This window comes from Perca flavescens, chromosome 10 (assembly GCF_004354835.1).
Source record: "Perca flavescens isolate YP-PL-M2 chromosome 10, PFLA_1.0, whole genome shotgun sequence".
Taxonomy (NCBI): Eukaryota; Metazoa; Chordata; class Actinopteri; order Perciformes; family Percidae; genus Perca; species Perca flavescens.
Genome location: NC_041340.1, coordinates 8,379,682 through 8,403,024, shown reverse-complemented (window position 1 = coordinate 8,403,024; position 23,343 = coordinate 8,379,682). Strand labels below are relative to the sequence as shown.

At 38.9% G+C, this 23,343-nt stretch overlaps 1 protein-coding gene across 2 annotated transcripts; it reads right to left on the bottom strand.

Annotated features, from left to right (window-relative positions):
* Positions 1 to 793: 793 nt before the first annotated feature.
* anxa5a (annexin A5a) lies at positions 794 to 23,099 on the bottom strand. 2 transcript variants are annotated; one of them, XM_028589814.1, is made up of 11 exons: positions 22,872 to 23,099; positions 18,217 to 18,311; positions 15,747 to 15,860; positions 14,335 to 14,425; positions 12,748 to 12,827; positions 12,332 to 12,382; positions 8,683 to 8,776; positions 4,556 to 4,651; positions 4,298 to 4,356; positions 3,016 to 3,138; positions 794 to 1,222 (listed from the first exon to the last, which is right to left on the bottom strand). In XM_028589814.1, exons 1-11 carry the CDS (start codon positions 23,002 to 23,004, stop codon positions 1,163 to 1,165), a joined length of 996 nt encoding a protein of 331 aa, XP_028445615.1. In that variant the 5' UTR covers positions 23,005 to 23,099; the 3' UTR covers positions 794 to 1,162. The 2 variants fall into 2 exon arrangements, with proteins under 2 accessions (XP_028445615.1, XP_028445616.1); XM_028589815.1 differs by lacking the exon at positions 4,556 to 4,651.
* Between the last annotated feature and the right edge of the window lie 244 nt (positions 23,100 to 23,343).

Below are 23,343 nucleotides of genomic sequence, written 5' to 3'. Positions count from 1 at the left end.
TGTAATATTGTCCAGTTGCTAAGATTGTATATTTAGGCAGCTAATTAGTACTGATGTCAGCCATGGCACACACTATACTTTGTCATTGTATGTATACACACCAGCCAACTTTAAATACATAAATTCAGCTTGTACAGAAAAAATATATATACAACAGCAAAATTAGCAGGAACTGCTGTACAATATGTGCAAGAAAAAAGAAAATATGCTGCAAAGGTATCAACCTCATGGGTCATCCAATGTCATCTGATGTAACAATGTCAATGTCATTTTGTGCCAAAGCAATTATAAATGACTATAGTCATGTGAACAACTGACCTAATGTTGTTCATATTAATAGACAAAGTTTAATAGTCATTCGACGATTGTGCCAAAGCAATTGAGAAAAACTGTAAGTTACTGTGAATGAAAACAGCATAGAGAACAACGCCTGCTTGTTTCAGACTGTGCTGCCACCCTGTGGTAAAACTCCAGAAAAGTGAAGTCATTTCCTATCTATTGATCTAAGGACCAGATTTGTCAGACATCAGGCCTGTTCATGCCGAAAGACATGGAGGCAGCAGATGTCTTTATGAGTCAACAAGTGTCTAATAGTCTCCCATTACTTATTAATCACTGACTGTTGCATTGCAATTCAAGTCCGGATCAGCAGTTCGTTTGTAATTAATGAGAGCAGGGCGAGAGCTGTCGAAATGTAGGGTTTAATAATTCAGCAGCAGTATTGGATTTTCTAAATTGCATTTAACACATGCTGTGAGAGCACTGAAAACAACTGCTAACATACATGTGTAAATCTGACAAAAAAATCACAGCACAAAAGAATTTAAGTGTTAAAAGATGAAGTTATTTCATACATAGCTACCTTTCTTCTCTATATTAAAATCAAAACATGCACATGTACTCATTATTGAGCTGTTTTCTGTTTAAATTATGTCTAATATTAAACAAAATCTAAATAAATGTTTAAGTCAATGCACTCTCTTCACGCAGAGGATGTTGTCATAAGTCAAAAATGACAAGTGGATAAATCACACTAATTCAATCAAGCTAAAGTAAAAAAGAATCAACAACACCAGATCAATAAGTTCATCTCATGTGTAGCTTAGTCTCGCAGTACTGTGGCAGCTCATCATTCAGCTGCTAAACACATCATAAAACAGCATTAATCATTTCCTCCACAAAGGTAGAGTAAAGCCTTCTGGTAGTCTCCAGCTGTGTCCTCCTGCAAAAAACAACAGACACATTGTCCTTGTTTATTTTATCCATCTAATAAAATTCCGAAGGTTCCTCTTTTCTCGCTAAATCGACTCTGGATCGATAGGGGCACTTAGCTTCGTTTCCATTCTAGATATTTTTTATTTCAAAATGCTCTATTGGTATTTTTCCCTATGACATTCAAATGTCACAATGTCACTTTTTGTGAATGTGGGCGTTTGTAGCTCGGGGGGTTGGATCCCTTGCTCCTCCTCCCCACATGTCGAAGTGTCCTTGAGCAAGACACTGAACCCCAAATGGCTTGTGCTGTCATTGTAGCTTTTGACAAAAGTGTCTGATCCTTTATAAAGCAGACAGTTTTATGCTGTGTTCACATCATGTGGGATGGGAAAAAAGTAGCAGCATTCAAAATATAGCCCAAAATCTATTATAAATTTGGGTTGAATTTTCTCGAGTGACAGACTTTGGCTGAAATTGGTTTACTTTTTCAGGCACTTCAGTGGGTTTATGTGAATGCCACTGACAAGTCAGTAACTTGTTGTTATGGTAGCTCCTATATGAAGGTGAACATGGCATCACAACCCGTTCTCACTCCCAACTCGTAAAATACAGACATTTGGACAGTGGCTGTCAGCGTCTGAAGTGACGAAAAAAGCGCTCTTCAGTGTTTGTGTCGAACACACCAGGGAGAGCAGCAGCTACACGGGGTTTGAAGATGACGTAGCACTAAGAGCGACTACGGTAAACCCAACTGTCCTGTTATTGTTTTCCTGAACCCAACCGTCCGTTCTTCTTTTCCTAAACCTTCCCGCGTATCATGGAAACGTAAGCCCACCCACGACCTTTTCCTTAACCTAACTGCTTCAAAAATGACACCAATAGTCCCAACCAAGCGTGTTTAGATAAAGCGCATTTAGATATGATGCTAAAGGAGACTTTTAGCATCAATAACAACGCCAAAGGCACCTGACCAAGCATCTGTATTTTACGCGATGGGAGTGAGAATCTGTTGAGCATCATCACAGCAGGAAAAGCACAGGTGAAACTAACAACAATAACTATGGCTCTGGCTAATTGTGAGCCAGTAAACCAATAAAAACCTTTACGCCGAATACCAGTCCAGCGCCATCTATAAATGAAGTGCAGCCTTAATAGAAGTTATGTGTTACACCTGTAACTGACTGCTCAAAATATTAGCTGTGAGAATGGTCTATTAACATGAAAAGTAATAAAAGAAAGTGATATGAAATGGTATCAGTGGGAAAAATGTCACTATGAAATATGAATACTTTTGATGAAGGGAGCAATTTGAAGTAATACTTGCTATAATCAACTACAAATGAACTCTGCTTAAACTGTAAAAATATATATAGGTTAAATTATATATTTTAAAGGTTAATTATAATGTCTTATTAATCTATTCAGCCATTTAGTAGTTCTACAGGAGGATGGCATTAACTTTTCACTGCAGGAATATCTTGCCCCAGGAGAATAGATTAATTAACTTTGGCTTTGTGTGAAAAACAGGGAAGCCTCATCTCATCTCAGCCTCATCACACTGAACAAGGCATTTAAGGTAAATCACTTCACTCCATCACTGCACCGACGTGATTGGTGTAAAAGCAGCATAAGCGTAGTACACCCGGCTGGCGTTTTAAAGCATGCAGAGGGATAGATGAGCATCAGGGGAGTCTTATAGCAATGCATTTGTTTTTATCTGAAGGATTGGAGTATTTAGTACATTAAGTACACAGTCACCAAAAAAACAGAAACACTGAGAAGGTTGCAATAACTAAGTACCTGGATTGTGGAGTGAAGAGACACTCCATAAGTCTTTTTGAAGCTGGCTCTGATGTCCAACATGTCCACCTCACTCCGCGACACCATTATCCTCATCAGGGTGTCATCATCAGTTCCAGCACGCTTAACATACACACAAACAACCAAACTATTTCAGCAGCCAGTGTTAATCTATGATATTACATATTCATCCAGCTTTATAGCGGACAAAACTGTAAAACATCTTTCTTTTTGTATCTTTCAGGTGCTGTTGTTTTTTTTTTAGATCCACGAACAATATTTCATACGGTAGAGTGTTATGGTAAGACAGGTGTAGAGTTTAATTCCCTTAAGAGATGTAGCTACTTGAAAATGAGTATTTACAAAATAGAATGTACTGATTATTGAAAGTTTTAGCTGCTGTACATTTTTGTCAGTATTTTTTCGAATGCATGCTGTATACAGATATAGATTTGTGGATGTATATTTCTGCCCCTTCCAGGTGTGGTTGGCTTCATTTCTGTATGATATGAAAATCAAATGGTGTACTCTTGAAACTTGCTTGAGAACAGTATTCAATCACAGTCTGAACTTTTGGGAAATATGCTAGGAGTAAGCTTTACACCCCAATGATAATCGGATTTGATTACTGTTGGATGGAGCCAGGCTAGCCGTTTCCCCTTGATTCAAGGCTTTATGCTAAAGCTAAGCTAACTGTCTGCTGGCTGTAGCTTTATATTCATCGTACACAGACGTGAGAGTAATATCAATCTTCTCATCTAATTCTCTGCAAAAAAAAAAAGGGGAATACAATGTTTTCCAAAATGTTGGTCTATTCCTTTAAACTTCATTACCACACAAATTAATGCAGACTTGATGTTCATTGCAATGGATTAAGTAGCTCAAGAACATTTTAAGAGTCTGCTAATTGATTTTCATATCACGTATCAAAATTAATTGAAACCAATTAAATCCAGTAGGAAAAATACAATCCACCAATCTAAAACACATCAGCACTGATGCAAGGCGGTGAGCTGTGTAAAATGCAGCCTCTGATTTCTAAAACATGCAAAAGGATCCAAGGGGACAACAATTAAACACGTTATATCTTAACCTGTTTATGCTTATAATATCTTATTTTTGTGCTAGAAAACCTTACGGAAGTTTGAAAGGGTTTGGTATTAGTTCTACCCATACTTGAAGCCTCATTAAGAAAAAAACAGCAAAAATACTCTTAAGCATAAGAGAAAAACGTATGCTGAGATACGAAGAACTTCAGTGCGATACTGTTGGAAACACCTACCCTCATAGATTTATACAAGCATTCAGCAAGAAACCCTGGGACACTTCTGGCACATTTCACTGTGGAGGAAAAAAACAACACATAGTCAAGGTTCTGTGGGAAATTGAATTTGTGTCATGTTAATCTCACAATCTATTGGCATTGATTTCTACTGCCCAGTGTTATCTTCTGCTGCATTTCATTCTAAAATGCACGTCAGAAGAAAGCCCCATTCTTTGTGATCACTAAAGTATCATCCTAATAAATCACATGTCTTACCAATAGCTACCAGTAAGTTCTCCAAATGCCCAGTGGTCTCTCCTTCAATGCTGTCCTCTATATCAGAGCCAGAGAGCTTCTTGTAGGCATCAAACACTACAAAGAACACAACAACCACAGCGACACTTTGATGAAACTAACCCTATTCAGGATTCATTCAAAATGTTTTGGATTCAGAGCAGAAACTAACATTTGGACTGCATTTTAATGCATTGTATTTTGCATTTACTGTAGGCCTATTCTGCCATGCAAAGGCAAAAGGCCTTAACTTTGCGGGGCTTTTTGCGACATTGAAGACATCCTGTATCATTAGAATTATTAGAATTGTTGGGGCTTTGTAAATTATAGAGTGTGGTCTAGACCTACTCTATCTGTAAAGTGTCTCAAGATAACTCTTGTTATGATTTGATACTATAAATAAAATTGAATTGAATTGAATTGAATTATCACGTGAATAAGTATCTTGAGTCAATTTTGTTGTTTTTTCGCGAAAATAGTGGGTTGTTTTAACAGTAACTTCCAAGATACGATACGATACGATACAACTTTATTGTCAGCCAAAGGCTGAAATTCTTTGTACATCCCTGGGTAGCTTGTTTAAGATGAGCACGTAGACATACATCCAAAAACAGTAAATGACATACACATACATCCTAATGAGGACAAACACATACATCCTAATGAGGACATACACATACATCCTAATGAGGACATACACATACATCCAAACATTCATGAGATTAATAACACCAACAAACATACATGAGACATTACCACAGATGACATAAACTCCAAAAATAAGGAAACAGAGAAAACATATATAACAACAGTAGGCCTACATGACATAAACATACACACAGACAAAGTCTTGGAGATGTATATCCCTGAAATAAATATTGCACTGAGTTTAATGTAACCGGTTTAGCAATAGGATAGATTGATGTATGAAGGAGTTTTTAAGTCTAATACGATTAAAAGAATGAACTCTAAAGCGTCTGTTTGAAGGCAGAAGCTGATATTCACTGTGCAAGACAAGAGCCCAGGAGGAACCAAGGCAGGACACTGTAACACCAGTTACCACTCTTTGGCTTTGTTTTGGAATGCTCAAATTGAGTTAGGGTACAGGATAGCAATAAATAGATGGTTATAACTTATAAGTAATTGTAAATCATCAAAATATATGAGATGATCCCTAGATTTTATACACATATATTTTATTTACTGTAATGATTTTGTAAATGGTGATCAGCCACCGAATATTGATAATGTGGAAGTTACTGCCTTTTGCCTTGGCGTGACTTCTCACTTTTTGCAGACAATACAAAGGCGGAGTACAAATAGAGGTCAAAAGTCAAGTTTGAGTTCAAGATTTTTTATGTAGATATTTTCATTACTAAACCATCTAATTGTCAGATTTCCAGTGTCCTACCTATAAGTCATTTGGCTGGACAACTAAAAAAACTAAAGTCATTTTTCTCAGTTCCACACTCTAGCGAGTTATGGTCTTTTACCTTTGTAGGGCAGTATTGTTCTGAATCCACTTTATTAGGTACAACATTATCACCCATATGCACAACCATCACATTATATGTAACCACTTGATCAGACACACGAATTGTGCGTGAATTTAGCAAACCAAAAAAACTAAAACAATTGTAGTCGTTTGGATATTGTTGTTTATTGCTGCCACAACTTGGTCAAGAGAATATGGATGCCACACGTATTGTGATGTGTGGGGCTTATTTCAGCAGCCTATTCATGCCTAAAGCATGCCATTCCCCTATATTCTAAACAATCTCTTTTAGGTTAAGATCCAAGGACAGGATATTAGAGTAAACCAACTGGGGATGGTAAATACTTCATGGCCAAGTGGCTGAAAGGCTAATTGTTGGAGCGAATGCAAAAGAGACATGACTAGAAAAACAACAGCAATGGTTGTTTAAGCAACCTACGTTCATGTTTTTTTGAGGTCTGGAGAGTAATTAGTGTTTTGCTTAAGTAACAGAAGTAGAAGTATCATGACGTGGTTATATTGCAGTAAATAATTTTAAGGAGGAGGTCAGGTTGGATTATTGCGTTAAAAAACATATGTGAAATTGACACCGAAGACGTTAACATCCCATCTCATACCATCAGTCAATATTATTTTCACTTTACTATTAAGAAAGCCTTTCATTTATGTTCCAGTCCAATGTTTTTATTGTATCTCCTTTTATTGTTGAGTATTTTATTCTATTTAACTGTCATGATCTGATCATGGGAAGGCTCTCCCTGATTTTGTTTCTTGGTGTGAGAAACACTTCTTGGACTGAAATGTCTCAAAAACCAATGAACTTTTCATCGATTTTAGACACGCTCAACCTAGGGAGGGAGTCAATCATTCACAATAAAAAGGTTGAAATGGTCCCCTCATATAAATATTTTTTTTTATGACCACCTTGAATTCAGTGTTAATACTGAGGCTGTTGTGAAAAAGGGGCAACAGAGACATCACTTACTCAGGAAACTGAACTCATTGTCCGTCATGCCAGACATTCTCTGTTGTTTTTTATCAATCTTTTATCAAAGGCCTTATGACTTTTTCTTTTATCTGCTGGTTTCACAGCCTCACAATGAAAGACAGAAACAGCCTGAACAATATAGTCAAAACCTGCTCCAAAAATATTGGTGTGAAAAAAAAAGATTTAAATTCTCTTTATAATCAATGAATCTTAACCAACAAGCATTTTGTCTTCTTCAGATCATGTTCTTCTGAGTCATTTTCTCTGTTGCCATGAAGACGTCTTTATATTTTACCTGCTTTTAAAACTAATCGCCACTCTAATTCTTTTATCCCTGCTGCAATTCGACTTTTAAATGAATAAAATCTATATATTTTTCTATATACATTTTTTATTTATCTACTCTCTAGGGTGTAGGCCTATATGTAGGCTTGTGTGCTATATGTATATGTGTGTTGTCTGTAGCTGCTCTTAACTAATTGCCCCTTGTGGGATTGATAAAGATGTTGGATTGAATTGAATTATCTGTATTTTTAATTTGCCTGACTATTTAATTATAGTGCTGAATTAATTTTATTTAGTTTTCCCATTTAAAGCACTTGGTAACTTGTTTTAAAGAAAAATTATAAATAAAGTTTATAATTATGTTTCCGGGGCGCCTGGTTCGCTCACCTGGTTGAGTGTGCGCCCCATGTACGGAGGCTCGGTCCTTGTCGCAGCGGCTGCGGGTTAATTTCTGACCTTTGGCCCTTTGCTGCATGTCATTCCCAATCTCTCTCCTACTTTCCTGTCTTAATCTGTCCTATCAATTAAGGCAATAAAAGCCCAAAAAATAATCTAAAACAAATAAAAAAAATTATAATTATGTTTCCAGTTGCATAAACATGACCAGAGAAGTGCTAGATCAGAGGTGTTACAGGTCATTTTGGAAGATACTGGCAAGCAATCTATTTTCTCTTTAAGGTATGAGGACTCGTTGATGCACTTTAATATAAAGTTCCTCTAATGGCCGCTCATTGCTGGTAATCACGTTCCCTTTCACTTTAGCTTTGTATAACCCGTCAACTGACCTGTTTCTTGCTGCACGAGTCCATCCACTTTCATTTTTCAGCGAGTCGTGTGTTCAGTCGGCAGTCTCTCCATTTTCCTCTCCAACCTTTCTCTGTTGCAGCGAGACATTTTTATCCCTCAGGACTGCCGCTGAGCTTGTGGTTTTTGTTGATCACACCTTAGTAAGCTCTACAAACTTTGGTGCTGTCTACTGTTTTTGTCACGCTCTCACCTTGTGTGTCAAAGTTTGGACGAGTTCCGGCCTCTCCTGCACCTCACTTCTTCTCGTTGATTTGTTATACTTTTTACCATTATCTAGGTCTTTCAGCACTTCTTTTATTTCTTTTTTTTGTGTTGAAAGAGAAGGAACTTGAAATTCCAAGATTTTCTCTTCTTCTTGAGATGTTTTCACTGTTGTTACTTATACTGCTCATTCTAACTTTTATTTAAACAGTAACTGTCTGTTGTTTGCAACTGACCTTGCTCTTTTTTTTTTTAGCTGGTGACAGCAGGTGACTGACAAATTACACCTCTGCACATCACAACATTCAAATATTCTGGCACAAACAAACTCACCTTCTCTGAGATGTTCTGCGCTTCTGTTGCCAAGAATTGTGACGAATGTCTCTTCATCTGTGCCAAACTTCCCTTCACCAGCAGCAAACAAGTCCTGTAATGGCAGGACACACACTTGTACAATAAGACTCTCACCAACCCATACAGAAAACGTTGTGTTTTTTGTGACGTATTTGAACAAAGGCAGAGCAGGAATTACAGCACTGATTAAGGACCTTGCAATGTGCCAAAACAACACAGAAAAGTTTTGTTTTTCTCAATTTGTCTTTGCTATGTGACAGAAAATCTGCACTTTCACCTGCAGCTCTGTTTTCTCATTTCTCATCTGTTGGTCAAATTATTTGATTAAATGAAGAAATAACAATTCATCCAGATAATTGATATGTAGTGTAAGAATAAAAAAAACAAGGAAAGTTTAGATGACTTTTAATGGAAGTTGATTGTATTGGTTGGCAATCTTAAAAAGCACCCGAGGCAGTCTGATAGTAAATTGAAAATAAAGAAATTAATACATGCATAACAAACACAATTCCGAATCGAAGAGACTTCATCAGGGTATAACACTTGACATACTTTTAAATGTGTTATACCCTGATAAAGTCTCTTTAAGTTGAAACATGTTGGTTATCCATGTATTATTTAAGGATTTTTAACTTCCTGTCAGAGTGCCTAGGGTGCTTTTTAAGACCAACCAATACCATTGACTTCCATTAAATGTACGCTGCACAGTCCTTTTTCTATTCATCTATCTGAGTGCAGCACTTCTTATTTTTCTTCATTAATGTGTAATTAGTTTCAGTCAATTCTTCTTATTATTATTATACATGGTGTATTTTTCACCAGTGGTGGAATGTACCGGTAACTAATTATATTTACTCAAGTACTGTACTTAAGTATAAGTTTGACTTACTTGTACTTTACTTAAATATTTCCTTTTTACTTATGTTGTTTTAAACTTCCAGTTTACTACATTTCAGAGAGAAATATTGTACTTTTTACTCCATTTATTAGACACTTAAACATGCTTATGTGATATGTTGGAGTTATATACTACTTATCTACCCAGTAATATACAAAGTATCTACAATTGGCTCCACATTGCTGAACATTAAACTGCTCCTATATAAGTTTATGAACCCATGCTGAAGTTGACTAAAAAGAGGAATAAAATCTTTTGGAAATTGGTCTTAATGCCTTAATTAAAAAAATTAGGAAAAATCCAACCTTTAAGGACACAAATTTTCTTTGTGAATGAGTAATGTATACCCTTCATCATACCTAGAGATTGGCATGGGGTACTTTCCATAAGATCATCTCTCAATGCAAATCAAACCAGCTATTAGGCTAACTGAAATAAAACCATGCCAATCTGTAGGTATGGTGAAGGGTATGTGATGATGTGGGGCTATTGTAATTCCAAAGGCCAAGGGAACTTTATCAGGATGCATAGTATCCTGGATCCATGAAATAACTGGCCTTTAAAAATAAAAATCTGCCCTCCTCTATGGGAATTTAATATAGGGATGTCTATAATTATGCCCCCTGTATTTTAAGGAAGAACATTTATTTATTTACAATACATTATTCATTCACAAAGAAAATTGGTGTCCTTAAAGGTTGGATTTTTCCTCATTTTTTTTATTAAGGCATTAAGATCAATTTCCAAAACTGATAATTGTGCTGATAATTCTTCGGTCATTTTACTTAAGTAACCTTTTGAATTTGGGACATTTACTTTCAACGAGTATTTTAGACCATTTCTACTTCTCTAGGATCTGAGAACTTCTTCCACCTCTGCTGATGACAAGGCAGTTTATCACTTTAATAGAAGTTTTGTCACCAGTGAAGCAGGACTGGTATCTTGATAATTTGTTGTACATGCAGATACATGTAGGATTGCTTAATGTTTACCATTACTGAATCCCAATTCACAACTTAATATCAATAATTAGATTAATAATTCTGATCGTTAGGAAATAAGATGTTCCATTCCCGAAGGTTGATATGCTTTAATTCATTTATCCTATTGACTATTCGTCTGAGCTTTCTTGGCCTTTAGCTGCACTTTGGGGAGCAGCCTCACATCCTTAACATGTTGACATTTGAAAGAAGATAGTGAAATCAAGTTAAATATGCTCTGTCACACTAATGTTATTTACAGGCTTGCACAGGATATCTGCTGTGTTTTGAGTTTCAAATTCTAGGTTTCACAGAAAGTCCTGCTATCCTTCTTCTGTTGCGTTGCAGAGCGTCCTGACGGTAGGCTTTCAACAGCTCCTCTCAGGGCAGGATCGCCGCGCTCCGCTCCCTGCAGAGCCTGTACAACAGGCGGTGCATAAGCAGAGCTAGGGGGATGATAAAGGACTCCACCCCCCAGCAATGGACTGTTTATATGGCTGCAACCAGGCAAGTGCCTGCTCAGCCACAAATCACACAACGAGAGACTGAGGAAGAGTTCCCACAGGCTATCAGAGCCTTTAACATTGAACAATAAACTCTTGAAGGACAATACACCCAAGGGCATTCACACATATTTTACTCCACTACTGCCATTTATATAGGCTTACTGTTGCCACTTTATTTGCACGGTTCACTTCACTTTTAACTTTTAACCATGTTTACTATTTTGTATATGGTTACTATTTTGTATATTTGTTTATCTTGCTCATTTCACTAAATCTTGAGTTTTTAAAGAATGTTGCGTTTTACATAATCACTGAACTATTACTACATTCATTTCAAGGCATCAGTTGTAAACAATGAAACCACAGCAGTTTCAAAAGATCTAATGGTTGCATTTTTTTTTTTTTTTTTACCAGATCAATTCAATTTCAATTCAATTTTATTTAAAATGTCAAATCATAACAGAAGTTATATCAGGACACTTTATAGTTAGAGTAGGTCTAGACCACACTCTATAATTTACAGAGACCCAACAATTCCCCCCAAGAGCAAGCATTTGGTGCGACAACGGCGAGGAAAAACATCTTTTTAACAGGCAGAAACCTCAGGCAGACCCTGGCTCTTGGTGGTGATCAGACAGATCAGGGGGGGTTAAGTGCCACAGCCGGATTATTTCTCGGCTGGGAGCAGTTGCCAGGCAACTAGCAAAGACTCCAGGAGTGGTGGAAGAAGTACTTAGGTATTTTATTGTTTCAAGTAAAAGTCATGGGAACTCTTACTGAAAGTACAACATCTTTACTCTTAAAGTACAAAAATATCAGCATTAAAAGTACTCATTATACAAAATGGCCATGTCAGAATAATGCCCATTATATTATTAGATTTTCAATTATTGATGCTTTAATGTGGTCATAATGTTGCACCTGGTAAAGATGGAGCTCATTTTGATACACTGCTAGCTTGTGAATTTCCCACCTTTTCTTCACCTATAATAACACACCAAATATGTATTTGTCGATTACTGTATATTTTGTTAATCTGAATCTGTAAAGCAACTGAAGTTATCAAGTTAATCTAGTGTCAACATTTGCCTCTGAAGTGTAGTGGACCAGTGGTATAAAGTAGTAGTCAAAAATGTTACTTACGAGTACAGTACTTGGTTATAGTTTTGGGTTATTTATTGAAAATGCTTATATTTCGCTGACATCAACACAAAACATGTTCTTCTCATGTTCTTGTTTCTTACCTTAGCGTCTTTCTCGATCTTCTCCTCGTCTACTCCCTCCTCCCTGCTCCCCTTCACAGCAGGACAAATGACCAACCAAACAGAGAGATGGACAGGTGGAAAGACAGACACACAGATGGACAAACGGAAAGAAAAATCAGGTTAGCGTGGTTGGAAAGACAGTGAACTCATACTCTCTCCTAACCTAGGTAATCCCTGAAGATGACATTATCTGCTAAATGTCCCAGAACCAAGAAGATCACATTTCTGTCTGTAAACCAAAACACATTCGAGAAACCAACTGTGTAATTGTGCCGTCCCCGTCTCCCCTCCACTAACCCACACCTGAACCTCCCATGACTGTGTAATGGCATCACCAGAGGCTCTCATTATCAGGCAAAGGAAACATAAGTCTTTCCAGCAGCCCCCCTCTGTACCTGCAGGAGGATCACCAGTAGTTTCTGATAGTGCCCCGAGGTGTCACCGCAGATGTCTTTCTCCAGTTTTCCGCTGAACTCTGGAGGAAAGAGGAGAAGAGGGGCAGACGATTATTTACACCTCCCTGTCACGACAGGAAAGGTTGCAATCGACCCTAGTGGGCCGTCCTCCGTTCTGCAGGAGGATCTCCGACAGCAGAAATTTGATTAGTCGGCTTATGGATAGTGTGGCCTTCTCTTTTGTCCAGATCAAATAAACGTTGGCGCCTGGTGCCTTTGGCTCCTGGTACCTTTGCTGTCACATACTATTTTCCATTGTGGTTAGTTGCAATTTGATGCTGGTATGTTAGAGAGATTCTTGCAGCGACACATTTGAGACAGGTGTTAAGATACAGTATATTACACCAGGGACAGAACTCCTCCATGTTACAGTGGGTAACCATGTGCACGAGGGAATGAAGTCCTCTACATCTTCTACTCACTGGAGAAAATACTAGAAAAGATACTAGAAATGTATAACGAAATAAGACAAAAAACATTTTAACTTATTGTGTGAGGCTTTTATACAAGTAAGCTAGTTTTTTTATCCTATAAAACAATACACATAATTTTTCCCTGGAATGAAAGTTGGTCTTAAATGTGTCCAAAATAATAACTGATGAAAGGTGAGTCCCCTTCTTAATACTTTATATTGCTTTATAAATACGTCTGCCACTCTTTGGACTATTTACTATTGGTTGCTTTTAGTGTTGCCACGTTTTTTTGAATGTATAGTAATCCCAGAAAAGATTTCCAATAAAATTAAGCTAAGAGACAGTGAACAAATCTATCCATCTATTATTGTTTTATTTGTAGAAAATATACCAGTCACAGTTCATAACCACACATAGGTTTAAGCCCATGATTATTTTGTTGGTGGTGGCACATGTTTCCTATGGTGGATGTTATACAAGTATATTAAATCATATTGTTGAAGAGTACCTTAATACCAGGCTGAAAAGCAGTTATTTCGCTAAAAGTTTTAAGTGTGTTGCACCTGTAATCAAACCCAACAGCGATTTCACGGTGCACTGACACACCCTGGAGTACACTTATAACATCTCCATTGAAGGGCAGTAAAAACAAGATTTTCAGCTGCCGTTAAGTTGCTCTTTAAACTTTTCATAATACTGAAATATGTATTCAACATTTGTCACATTTCACCCTTTCACAATAAAACACAAAGAGCCTAACTAACAGTCACAACTAGGCATGGGCTGGTATAAGATTTTGACGATATGATAACCTTCAGCAAAAATAACTGTATTGCAATTACAGCTTTAAATTTTTTTATTTCTGGGCAAAATTTTTTTATTTTTAAACACACTGCACACTGGCAGGGACAGGAATTTCTTAAGTGCACTTTCTGTGCAAAACAGCTCATATCTTAGGAACGGTATGACAGAAAATTGTAGTGGTTTTGAACCCGTGACTTTTTCAAACCGCGGTATACCTTGAAACCGGTAACCGGCCCATGCCTAGTCACAACAGTCACAGTAAATATGTGTATCTGCTGTTGTCTCTTTCTTTCATGGCTGAGTAACTCACCTTTCTTGTACACTTTGATGATATCTTCAATCTCTTCGGCAGTCCTGGAGGCCAGGATCTCAATCAGCACATCGTCATCAGTCCCGGCACCCTGGGAACCAAACACAATACGGGACAACGTGGATTTGGCGTGTTAGCAATTCTTTTATTTTATCCCGTCTTATATTAGTATTATCTATCTATCTATCTATCTATCTATCTATCTTATGTTTGGTAAAGAGGAATATTAGTGACTAAAACAGACAAAACCTTTTTTTTAAATGCTGGAAGAAAATAAGTACAATTTGTCAGCACAACAAACTAAAATATGCAATTAGAGAATGAAGAAGCTCAGTTGGAGAAAGAAGTAGCTTTGAGGTTCAGTCATACTTTAAAGCAAATTATCCTCTCTTTGCTGTAATTAACCTTGCAGCAAAAACTGTCTGACATGCCAAAAGGAAATGGAGCAGTATGTGATATGGAAATGTCAAGGCCAAGTCCTAGATGCTTTTCATTCACTTTGATTGAACATTTCATCCGAGCTGTTAATACAAATGTAAATGTCGTTAAAGAATAATGAGAACAAAAAAAAAAACATCTGCAACTTTTAAGAGGATCCAGGAGTTTGCTAAAACCTATTTTCCTTCCTTCAAACTTCATGAGCCTTAAGTGTGACATAAAAAAGCAAGTATGTGATGAGTCAAGAAAATAAGGTATCTGAAATATTATTAATTTATCTATCTATAAAAATTAATTGGCTAATATATCTAGCCCACAGCATCAATACATATGTCTGACATATTATTACCTATGCCAAGGAGGTTATGTTTTTGGTTCAGTTTTTTTGGGAAGATTGTAGCGATCCCTCTCAACCCTCTCATCCCTCTCATCACTCTCATCCCTCTCATCCCTCTCACCCCTCTCCCCCCGGACACAAACGGTTTGAACCTCTCCCCTGTGGCAGGAGGCTGTGGTTCGTCAGAACCAAAACCTCCCGCCATAAAAACAGTTTCTTCCCCTCTGCAGTCAGCCTCATCAACAAGGCACAATGCACCACACATCTTTCACTACACATCTTTTAAATGGCAACATGAAATATGACCTTCTCATGGCAGACATTTCAACTTGTCGATCACAGGTGAATTAAAAAGTTCCATTCATGTAGGCCAGTTCTGGAGCTCTGGTATTGTGCATGCCAGTTTATTGGCAAGGCTTAAATAGAAGGAAGTCTTCATCATTGTTTTCCTGCTCTGACAAGTTGAAGTGAGTGCCATGAAAAAATAAAGGTCTACTGCTCAGTTGAGTGTTTCAGCATCAGAACATGGAACATCTGTGCATGAATACCACTGACTTAATTGTGAATTGCCTCAGGGTTTCTCATTTGCATGCAACACCTGCAATCTGGAGCATCTGAGGAAAATTAGCCCAGTTACCTTGAGAGCCTTGTGCAGTTGGGAAGCATCATATAAAGCAGGCGGGGTCATCAAGGCCACAATCAGACTCTCTAACAGCCCACCGAGCTCCGATTTCAGAGCGCTGACCAAGTCCTGTTGTCCGGAGAAGATGATTGATGACGAGAGAAACAAAAGCAATAATTGTATTTATATTGAACTTAACTTTGCAACACTTAAATGCTGTTAAAGAAACAGAACAAATGAGCTGTCTGGTAAATGTAACTCCATTCAAAGGAATAGTCTTTAAATGCATGAACCATAACAATTTCATTACAGCAAAAGGGAAAAATAGACAGTCTAGAGTTCCCAGAAATGTCGATTATCATGAAATTACAAATAAGCCAAAAAATATAAAGAGAGCATTCAGGATCCTCGTGTCAAAAAAATAAGGGCATAAGTGACCTTTCACTGCATTGCTGTCATTTTCAGAGGAATGAGGATAATCATAAGAAATGAACTCCTCAGAAAAGCTATATTTACTCAAACTACCAGCTAATCAAACAGCACATATTACTCATGGATGGCTTTATTGATTTCTTAATGCAATGAATCACATTGCTGGGTGTGCGACCTGAATAAAGTCACTGAAAAGAGAGAGAGAGAGTAATAGCATGCATGTGTGTGTGTGTGTGTGTGTGTGTGTGTGTGTGTGTGTGTGTGTGTGTGTGTGTGCATGTGTGTGTGTGTGTGTGTGTGTGTCTGTATATACACCAAGTGATCCTATAATCTACTCTGCTTGGCCAGTTCAATATAGAGTCAAACACTCATCTCTTTAACAGCTCAATATGTGAGACCTCTAACGGAAAGCCTATTTATTTCTTCATTACATAAGTCATCTTTCTTTTCACATAACAACCGGTTTCTATTTCAAATCAAATTTCGTATGAAAGGTTTGTCAAAAGGTGCATTACTGAGCATAAATGATGAAAACTGAAAACTGAAATTGGCAGCAGAGAAATAAGAGCATGCACTCCGTAAGAGATATGACTTTTTGGCACCAGTTCTCTTTTCAGATGTTATTGCAAATGAGTAGTTTAAGGCAGTGTCTCTTGCATTCACTACATTTCATAACATATAATAGAAACACAGCAGCAATAGTGATAACAGCAAATTTGTTCTCATTCGTCGGCTGAGTTTGACAAAACACTAATATTTAGAGATACGCCAGGAACTACTTTGTGATTTCTTGATGTACCTTATTTCTCTCAAACTGCCTCATCTATTTATACTCCAGTCAGCACTTACGTTTGCTTTTCAATAACATCCACAGAAAGCAAATTAACTCTCTGCTTTCAATCCACAGGTGGTCATAAAATCACTTGACAGTGTGATAGAAAAGTGAGACCAGGAGAGCGTAAAATGGTCTTGTATAACTAACTGCACTCTGCTCCATTAAGACTGTATTTGCCTTCTTGCCTCTTCTATGATCCTCTGCCTGTATGTTTATACAAAATGTCAACTCTTGCTCTTTGATTCCAAATGACAAAAAAAATGTGATGTTTCAGGTGGCTAAATTACTTTTAATCCTTAGTGTAGCTGAGGAAGCCAGTGGTGGAAAAAGTCAGATCCTTTACTTAAGTAAAAGCAGCAATACAGCAATGTAGAAGGTACTACATTACAAGCAAAAGTCCTTTTAACGGGAAAACACCACTGCTAACATCACCATGCAACTTCCCCAGTTCAGTACTTACATTAAGACAATATGTGTTTTGGGGGGGGGAGGAAAATCCACTTTGCCATGTTTTTAGGAATAAAAATCAGGCTATGAATAATTTATGAACAAACCCCTCAGTAAAAACCTTCAGAATATAGATAGGAATGAAACTGGAAGGTTTGGTGATAGTGGTGGTTAGTGCTACTGAAGTGGAGATGTCTGGCTTAGAGTATGACAAAAAAAAATCTTTTCGGGAAAACGGCCTTACATGTGATGTAAAGACACTAAAGGTGAATAGGGTTACATTTAATAATAGATATCATCACAAAACTTCCCCAGATGATTACTTACATGAAGACTATTATTATTTTAGAGTTTTTTTTAAATATGCATTAACTTTTGGTAAATTTAGGAGAACTCTACAGATGCAAATAGAAAAAGTAAAATAAACACCTAAATATGGATACATTTATTTCCACTAGTTTCAAAGAAGACATGTTATGGAAGCAAAATAGCCCAAAAAATGGCTTCTGTGACTGACTGAAGTTGGAAAGGATTGACAGACGAACAAGCCTCAGTCTTTAAGGAAAAAAAAATGATAAAGGGATGGTAGGAAGACAGATGAACTTGAGTAAGTGCTGCAGATATCTCTGTGTCTTTAAACATCATCCAGGTGATGCTGGATAAGTGAGGAGGACAAAGTAACACTTTGACATGACCTGTCAGTCCCATGACCATCAGTGTGACTGCTGCTTGTCACCAGCTCTCAGTTTTCTTCTCAGTGGCTCAGCTTACCTTTCCGTAGGCCTTTTTGTACGCTGCCTTAATTTGCTGGCGTTGATCGTTGCTGCGTGCAGTCAGAAGCATGATGATCGTATCTTCATTCGTACCTGCGCCAGAAATCCAATAAGCATTAAATAACATAACAAATAAAATGTGTGTGAGCTTCACACAAACAAATGCCAGAAGACATCCTTTGGAATACGATACGATACGATACAACTTTATTGTCAGCCAAGGCTGAAATTCTTTGTACATCCCTGGTTAGCTCGAATAAAAGAAAAGGGGATGAATGTGGATAAAGACAACAATCAGCTTTATATTGCAAACAATTTCTTCTTCTTTTCTTATATATGAGGACTAATAAAGCATTATCATGTATGTACCCATCATTTAACAGAAGCATCTACTTGAGAATAATTGACAGCTTGCAGCATACCCCAATACAGGAGGAGATTGTCAGTAAAGTTATATTTAGCGGAAGAAGCATCAGTTTTAATTGTCACACCTTGTAATAACGCCTGTAGTACACCTTTAATTTGATTGTCATCAGGCCCATTGATTTACACTAATGACTGCAGAGGGACGTTTTTTATTGCAATTTCGCATTTTGCATCTCTGCTATTCAAAATAATATCACCTGAGAGACAATAACAGTGTCAAAGGTTAAACTATTAAAATGTATTCCAAACTAAGCCTTCAAATACAGACATAAATTATGTGACAAAATGTGACACATCCTTTAAATTATCCATCTCTTGCTAATGCCTACTAGGTTAACTGATTTCTGACATCTTGTTTTGTAGGTTTGTCCTCTTCGTATGCCAGCCACATTTGCCCTAGGCCTAGAGTGACAATGGACCACAAAATCAAAAATACATATTATCCTCTTACCTATAGGGCTATTTATCAGTCTAGATTGTTTTGGTGTGAGTTGAACTATGGTAGAAAGAAAATAGTTCCTAAATGAAAATGCTCACAAACATGTCTGTGGATTATCTTGAGTAATCGGGTCATGATTTCTGGAAAGAGACATTACTGTTGAGTTTTTCAAATGTATTTTTGGCGCTTTGAGTGTCACAAACCGAGGTGCCATCTAGTGCCATCATATTTTTAAAAGGCAAACATCTCTATGGCAGATATCTCCAACACTGGGCAACTCACACCAAAACTATCTAGAATGATAAATAGCACTACAGGTAAGAGGAAAATTATGTATCTTTGATTTTGATACTGTGAATTTAAATGTAGGATGTTGAAAATGTGATAGCCTTAAACAAAAAATATACATATCACATATAACTATTTAGTATTATTGAAGTGAAATTTGTTTTACAGTGAAAATAGTACTTTGGTGACCAAAACATTAATTAATATTAAAGTCAACTATCACCTTCCTAGCTCATTCTCAGTGGTACGATACAATGTAACTTTGCCAATATTTAATATTTGGCAAAAATATGTATTAAATTAAATATAAAATACCTCCCACAGTATCTCCCGGGGGACCCGGTCATACGCCTTCTCCAAATCCACAAAACACATGTAGACCGGTTGGGCATACTCCCAGGCTCCCTCCAGGATCCTTGCGAGAGTGAAGAGCTGGTCCGTTGTTCCACGACCAGGATGGAATCCGCATTGTTCCTCCTCAACCCGAGGTTCGACTATCGGCCGAACCCTCCTTTCCAGCACCTTGGAGTAGACTTTACCAGGGAGGCTGAGAAGTGTGATACCCCTATAATTGGCACACACCCTCTGGTCCCCCTTTTTAAAAAGAGGAACCACCACCCCAGTCTGCCACTCCTTTGGCACCGTCCCAGACTTCCACGCAATGTTGAAGAGGCGTGTCAACCAGGACAGCCCCTCCACACCCAGAGCCTTGAGCATTTCTGGACGGATCTCATCAATCCCGGGGCTTTGCCACTGTGTAGTTGTTTGACTACATCAGTGACTTCCGCCTGGGAAATCGACGACAATCCCCGTTATCCTCCAGCTCTGCCTCTAACATAGAGGGCGTATTAGTCGGATTCAGGAGTTCCTCAAAGTGCTCCCTCCACCGCCCTATTACCTCCTCATTGGAGGTCAACAGTGTCCCATCCTTACTGTACACAGCTTGGATGGTTCCCCGCCCCCCCCTGAGGGTGGCGAACAGTTTTCCAGAAACACTTTGGTGCCGACCGAAAGTCCTTCTCCATGTCTTCTCCAAACTTCTCCCACACCCGCTGCTTTGCCTCTTTCACGGCAGAGGCTGCAGCCCTTCGGCCCCCGGGTACCCTGCAACTGCCTCCGGAGTCCTCCGAGATAACATATCCCGGAAGGACTCCTTCTTCAGTCGGACGGCTTCCCTGACCACTGGTGTCCACCACGGTGTTCGTGGGTTACCGCCCCTTGAGGCACCTAAGATCCTAAGACCACAGCTCCTCGCCGCAGCTTCAGCAATGGAAACTTTGAACATTGTCCACTCGGGTTCAATGCCCCAGCCTCCACAGGGATGCACGAAAAGCTCCGCCGGAGGTGTGAGTTGAAAGTCTGTCGGACAGGGGCCTCCTCCAGACGTTCCCAATTTACCCGCACTACACGTTTGGGCTTACCAGGTCTGTCCAGAGTCTTCCCCCACCCTCTGACCCAACTCACCACCAGATGGTGATCGGTTGACAGCTCTGCCCCTCTCTTCACCCGAGTGTCCAAAACATACGGCCTCAGATCAGATGAAACGATTATGAAATCGATCATTGACCTTCGGCCTAGGGTGCTCTGGTACCAGGTACACTTATGAGCATCCCTATGTTCGAACATGGTGTTCGTTATAGACAATCCATGACTAGCACAGAAGTCCAACAACAAATCAGGGCCATCCAATCTCTGTATGACCAAAGTGAGAGCTGTGTCCGGGTTCTCGGTAGTAAGTCGGACTCGTTTCAGGTGAGGGTTGGCCTCCGCCAGGGCTGCGCTTTGTCACCAATCCTGTTTGTAATATTTATGGACAGGATATCGAGGCGTAGTCGGGGTGGGGAGGGGTTGCAGTTTGGTGGGCTGGGGATCTCATCGCTGCTCTTTGCAGATGATGTGGTCCTGATGGCATCATCGGCCTGCGACCTTCAGCACTCACTGGATCGGTTCGCAACCGAGTGTGAAGCGGTTGGGATGAGGATCAGCACCTCTAAATCGGAGGCCATGGTTCTCAGCAGGAAACCGATGGAATGCCTTCTCCAGGTAGGGAATGAGTCCTTACCCCAAGTGAAGGAGTTCAAGTACCTTGGGGTTTTGTTCGCGAGTGAGGGGACAATGGAGCGGGAGATTGGTCGGAGAATCGGGCGCAGCGGGTGCGGTATTGCATTCAATCTATCGCACCGTTGTGGCGAAAAGAGAGCTGAGCCAGAAGGCAAAGCTCTCGATCTACCGGTCAGTTTTCGTTCCTACCCTCACCTATGGTCATGAAGGCTGGGTCATGACCGAAAGAACGAGATCCAGGGTACAAGCGGCGAAATGGGTTTCCTCAGGAGGGTGGCTGGCGTCTCCCTTAGAGATAGGGTGAGAAGCTCAGTCATCCGTGAGGAGCTCGGAGTAGAGCCGCTGCTCCTTTGCGTCGAAAGGAGCCAGTTGAGGTGGTTCGGGCATCTGGTAAGGATGCCCCCTGGGCGCCTCCCTAGGGAGGTGTTCCAGGCACGTCCAGCTGGGAGGAGGCCTCGGGGAAGACCCAGGACTAGGTGGAGGGATTATATCTCCAACCTGGCCTGGGAACGCCTCGGGATCCCCCAGTCGGAGCTGGTTAATGTTGCTCGGGAAAGGGAAGTTTGGGGTCCCCTGCTGGAGCTGCTCCCCCCGCGACCCGACACCGGATAAGCGGACGAAGATGGATGGATGGATGGATGGATAAAATATTCAAGTATTTTCCATTTTAATAGAAAAACACATTTTTTTCACATAAATTAAAATAAGTTTTAACTTAGAATAATTTTCTTTGTTTAGTATCACCTGTAAAATATTGCCTGCATTATCACGTTATCATTAAGCATATACAAAGATATCAAATTATTATAACCATTTCAGATGGTTTAGCAGTCCTGCTTATTATAGAACTGACAGATTTTATTTTCTGTGTGTCTGTATGTTGGCGTATAATAAGTGCTCATTACTGTGGTGTTTTTGCAGATCATGTTGTGGAAATGTGAGCGCTGTGACGTGTCTTTGAATTTTTTTCTTTAAAGTTTATGTTTCAAACTTGGTGATACTCGGGTTTTCTTCTAATTAGACAAAAACACTGGGAAAAGCACCAGAGGTAGACACTTATTGTTAAGACCACCAAATGGAAAGTCTTCCCTGACAGCAGTCAGAACAAGCCTAAATTGTATAGTAAAAATATATCATATTATACTTTTTAAACAAACAACTGTATTTATAATACTAATGACACATGAATATATAAACAAGACACAACTCTCACTTGTGGGTATGTGCAAATAAACCTGTAGCTTAAAGGATGCGACTATATTGTTGAAGGTGTTGGGGAATCCTTATATTATATTATATTTAACTCCCATCTGAAAAAAAGCTTTCCACTATATACAGAATTGAGATGTACTCATCTTTCATATATCAAATATAACATAGAGGATCACATGATATATAACCTGGGCAAACAGCAGAGGGAAAAGGTTAAGAAAACTGACCCAATCCTTTCATGGCTTTATGGAGGATTTCAGCATCGTGTTTGGCGTTGAAGTTGACGAAAGGTTTTACGGTGCCTCTGTATGCCTGGAGGAAGAGAGCAACAAAAAATATATTACACATAGTGGCCCTCATTTATCAACCTAACGTAGAAACCAGCGCAGATATGACCGCAGAAATTATCTTACGAAAGGCTTCACGTGGGATTCATGAAAAGTTCGTATCATACCAATCCGAGCGTAAGAATGGTCGTACATTGATAAATGCGGCGGCTGGAAACGAACGTCATTTAAATATCACGCCCCAATATATTCTGGGTTTTGAGGCCTCGCCCCTACAATTTACGACATGGCGAGACATAATCCGGCTGAGAAGCGGAACTTTTCAGAGGTGGAGATTGAAACCCTGATATCTCCGGTTAATTTGCACTAACGTGTGTACTATTTGGCAGCCTGAAAACTGGTATTAAAGGCT

Coding starts and splice junctions, on each gene's coding strand:
- anxa5a (XM_028589814.1), bottom strand. CDS start 23,004: ATGAGGGCCACTATGTGTAATATATTTTTTGTTGCTCTCTTCCTCCAG. Junction 4,652..8,682: donor CGCAGAACATCTCAGAGAAG/GTGAGTTTGTTT, acceptor TGTTCTTTGTAG/TGTTTGATGCCTACAAGAAG. Junction 3,139..4,297: donor GCTTGTATAAATCTATGAGG/GTAGGTGTTTCC, acceptor GTGTATGTTAAG/CGTGCTGGAACTGATGATGA.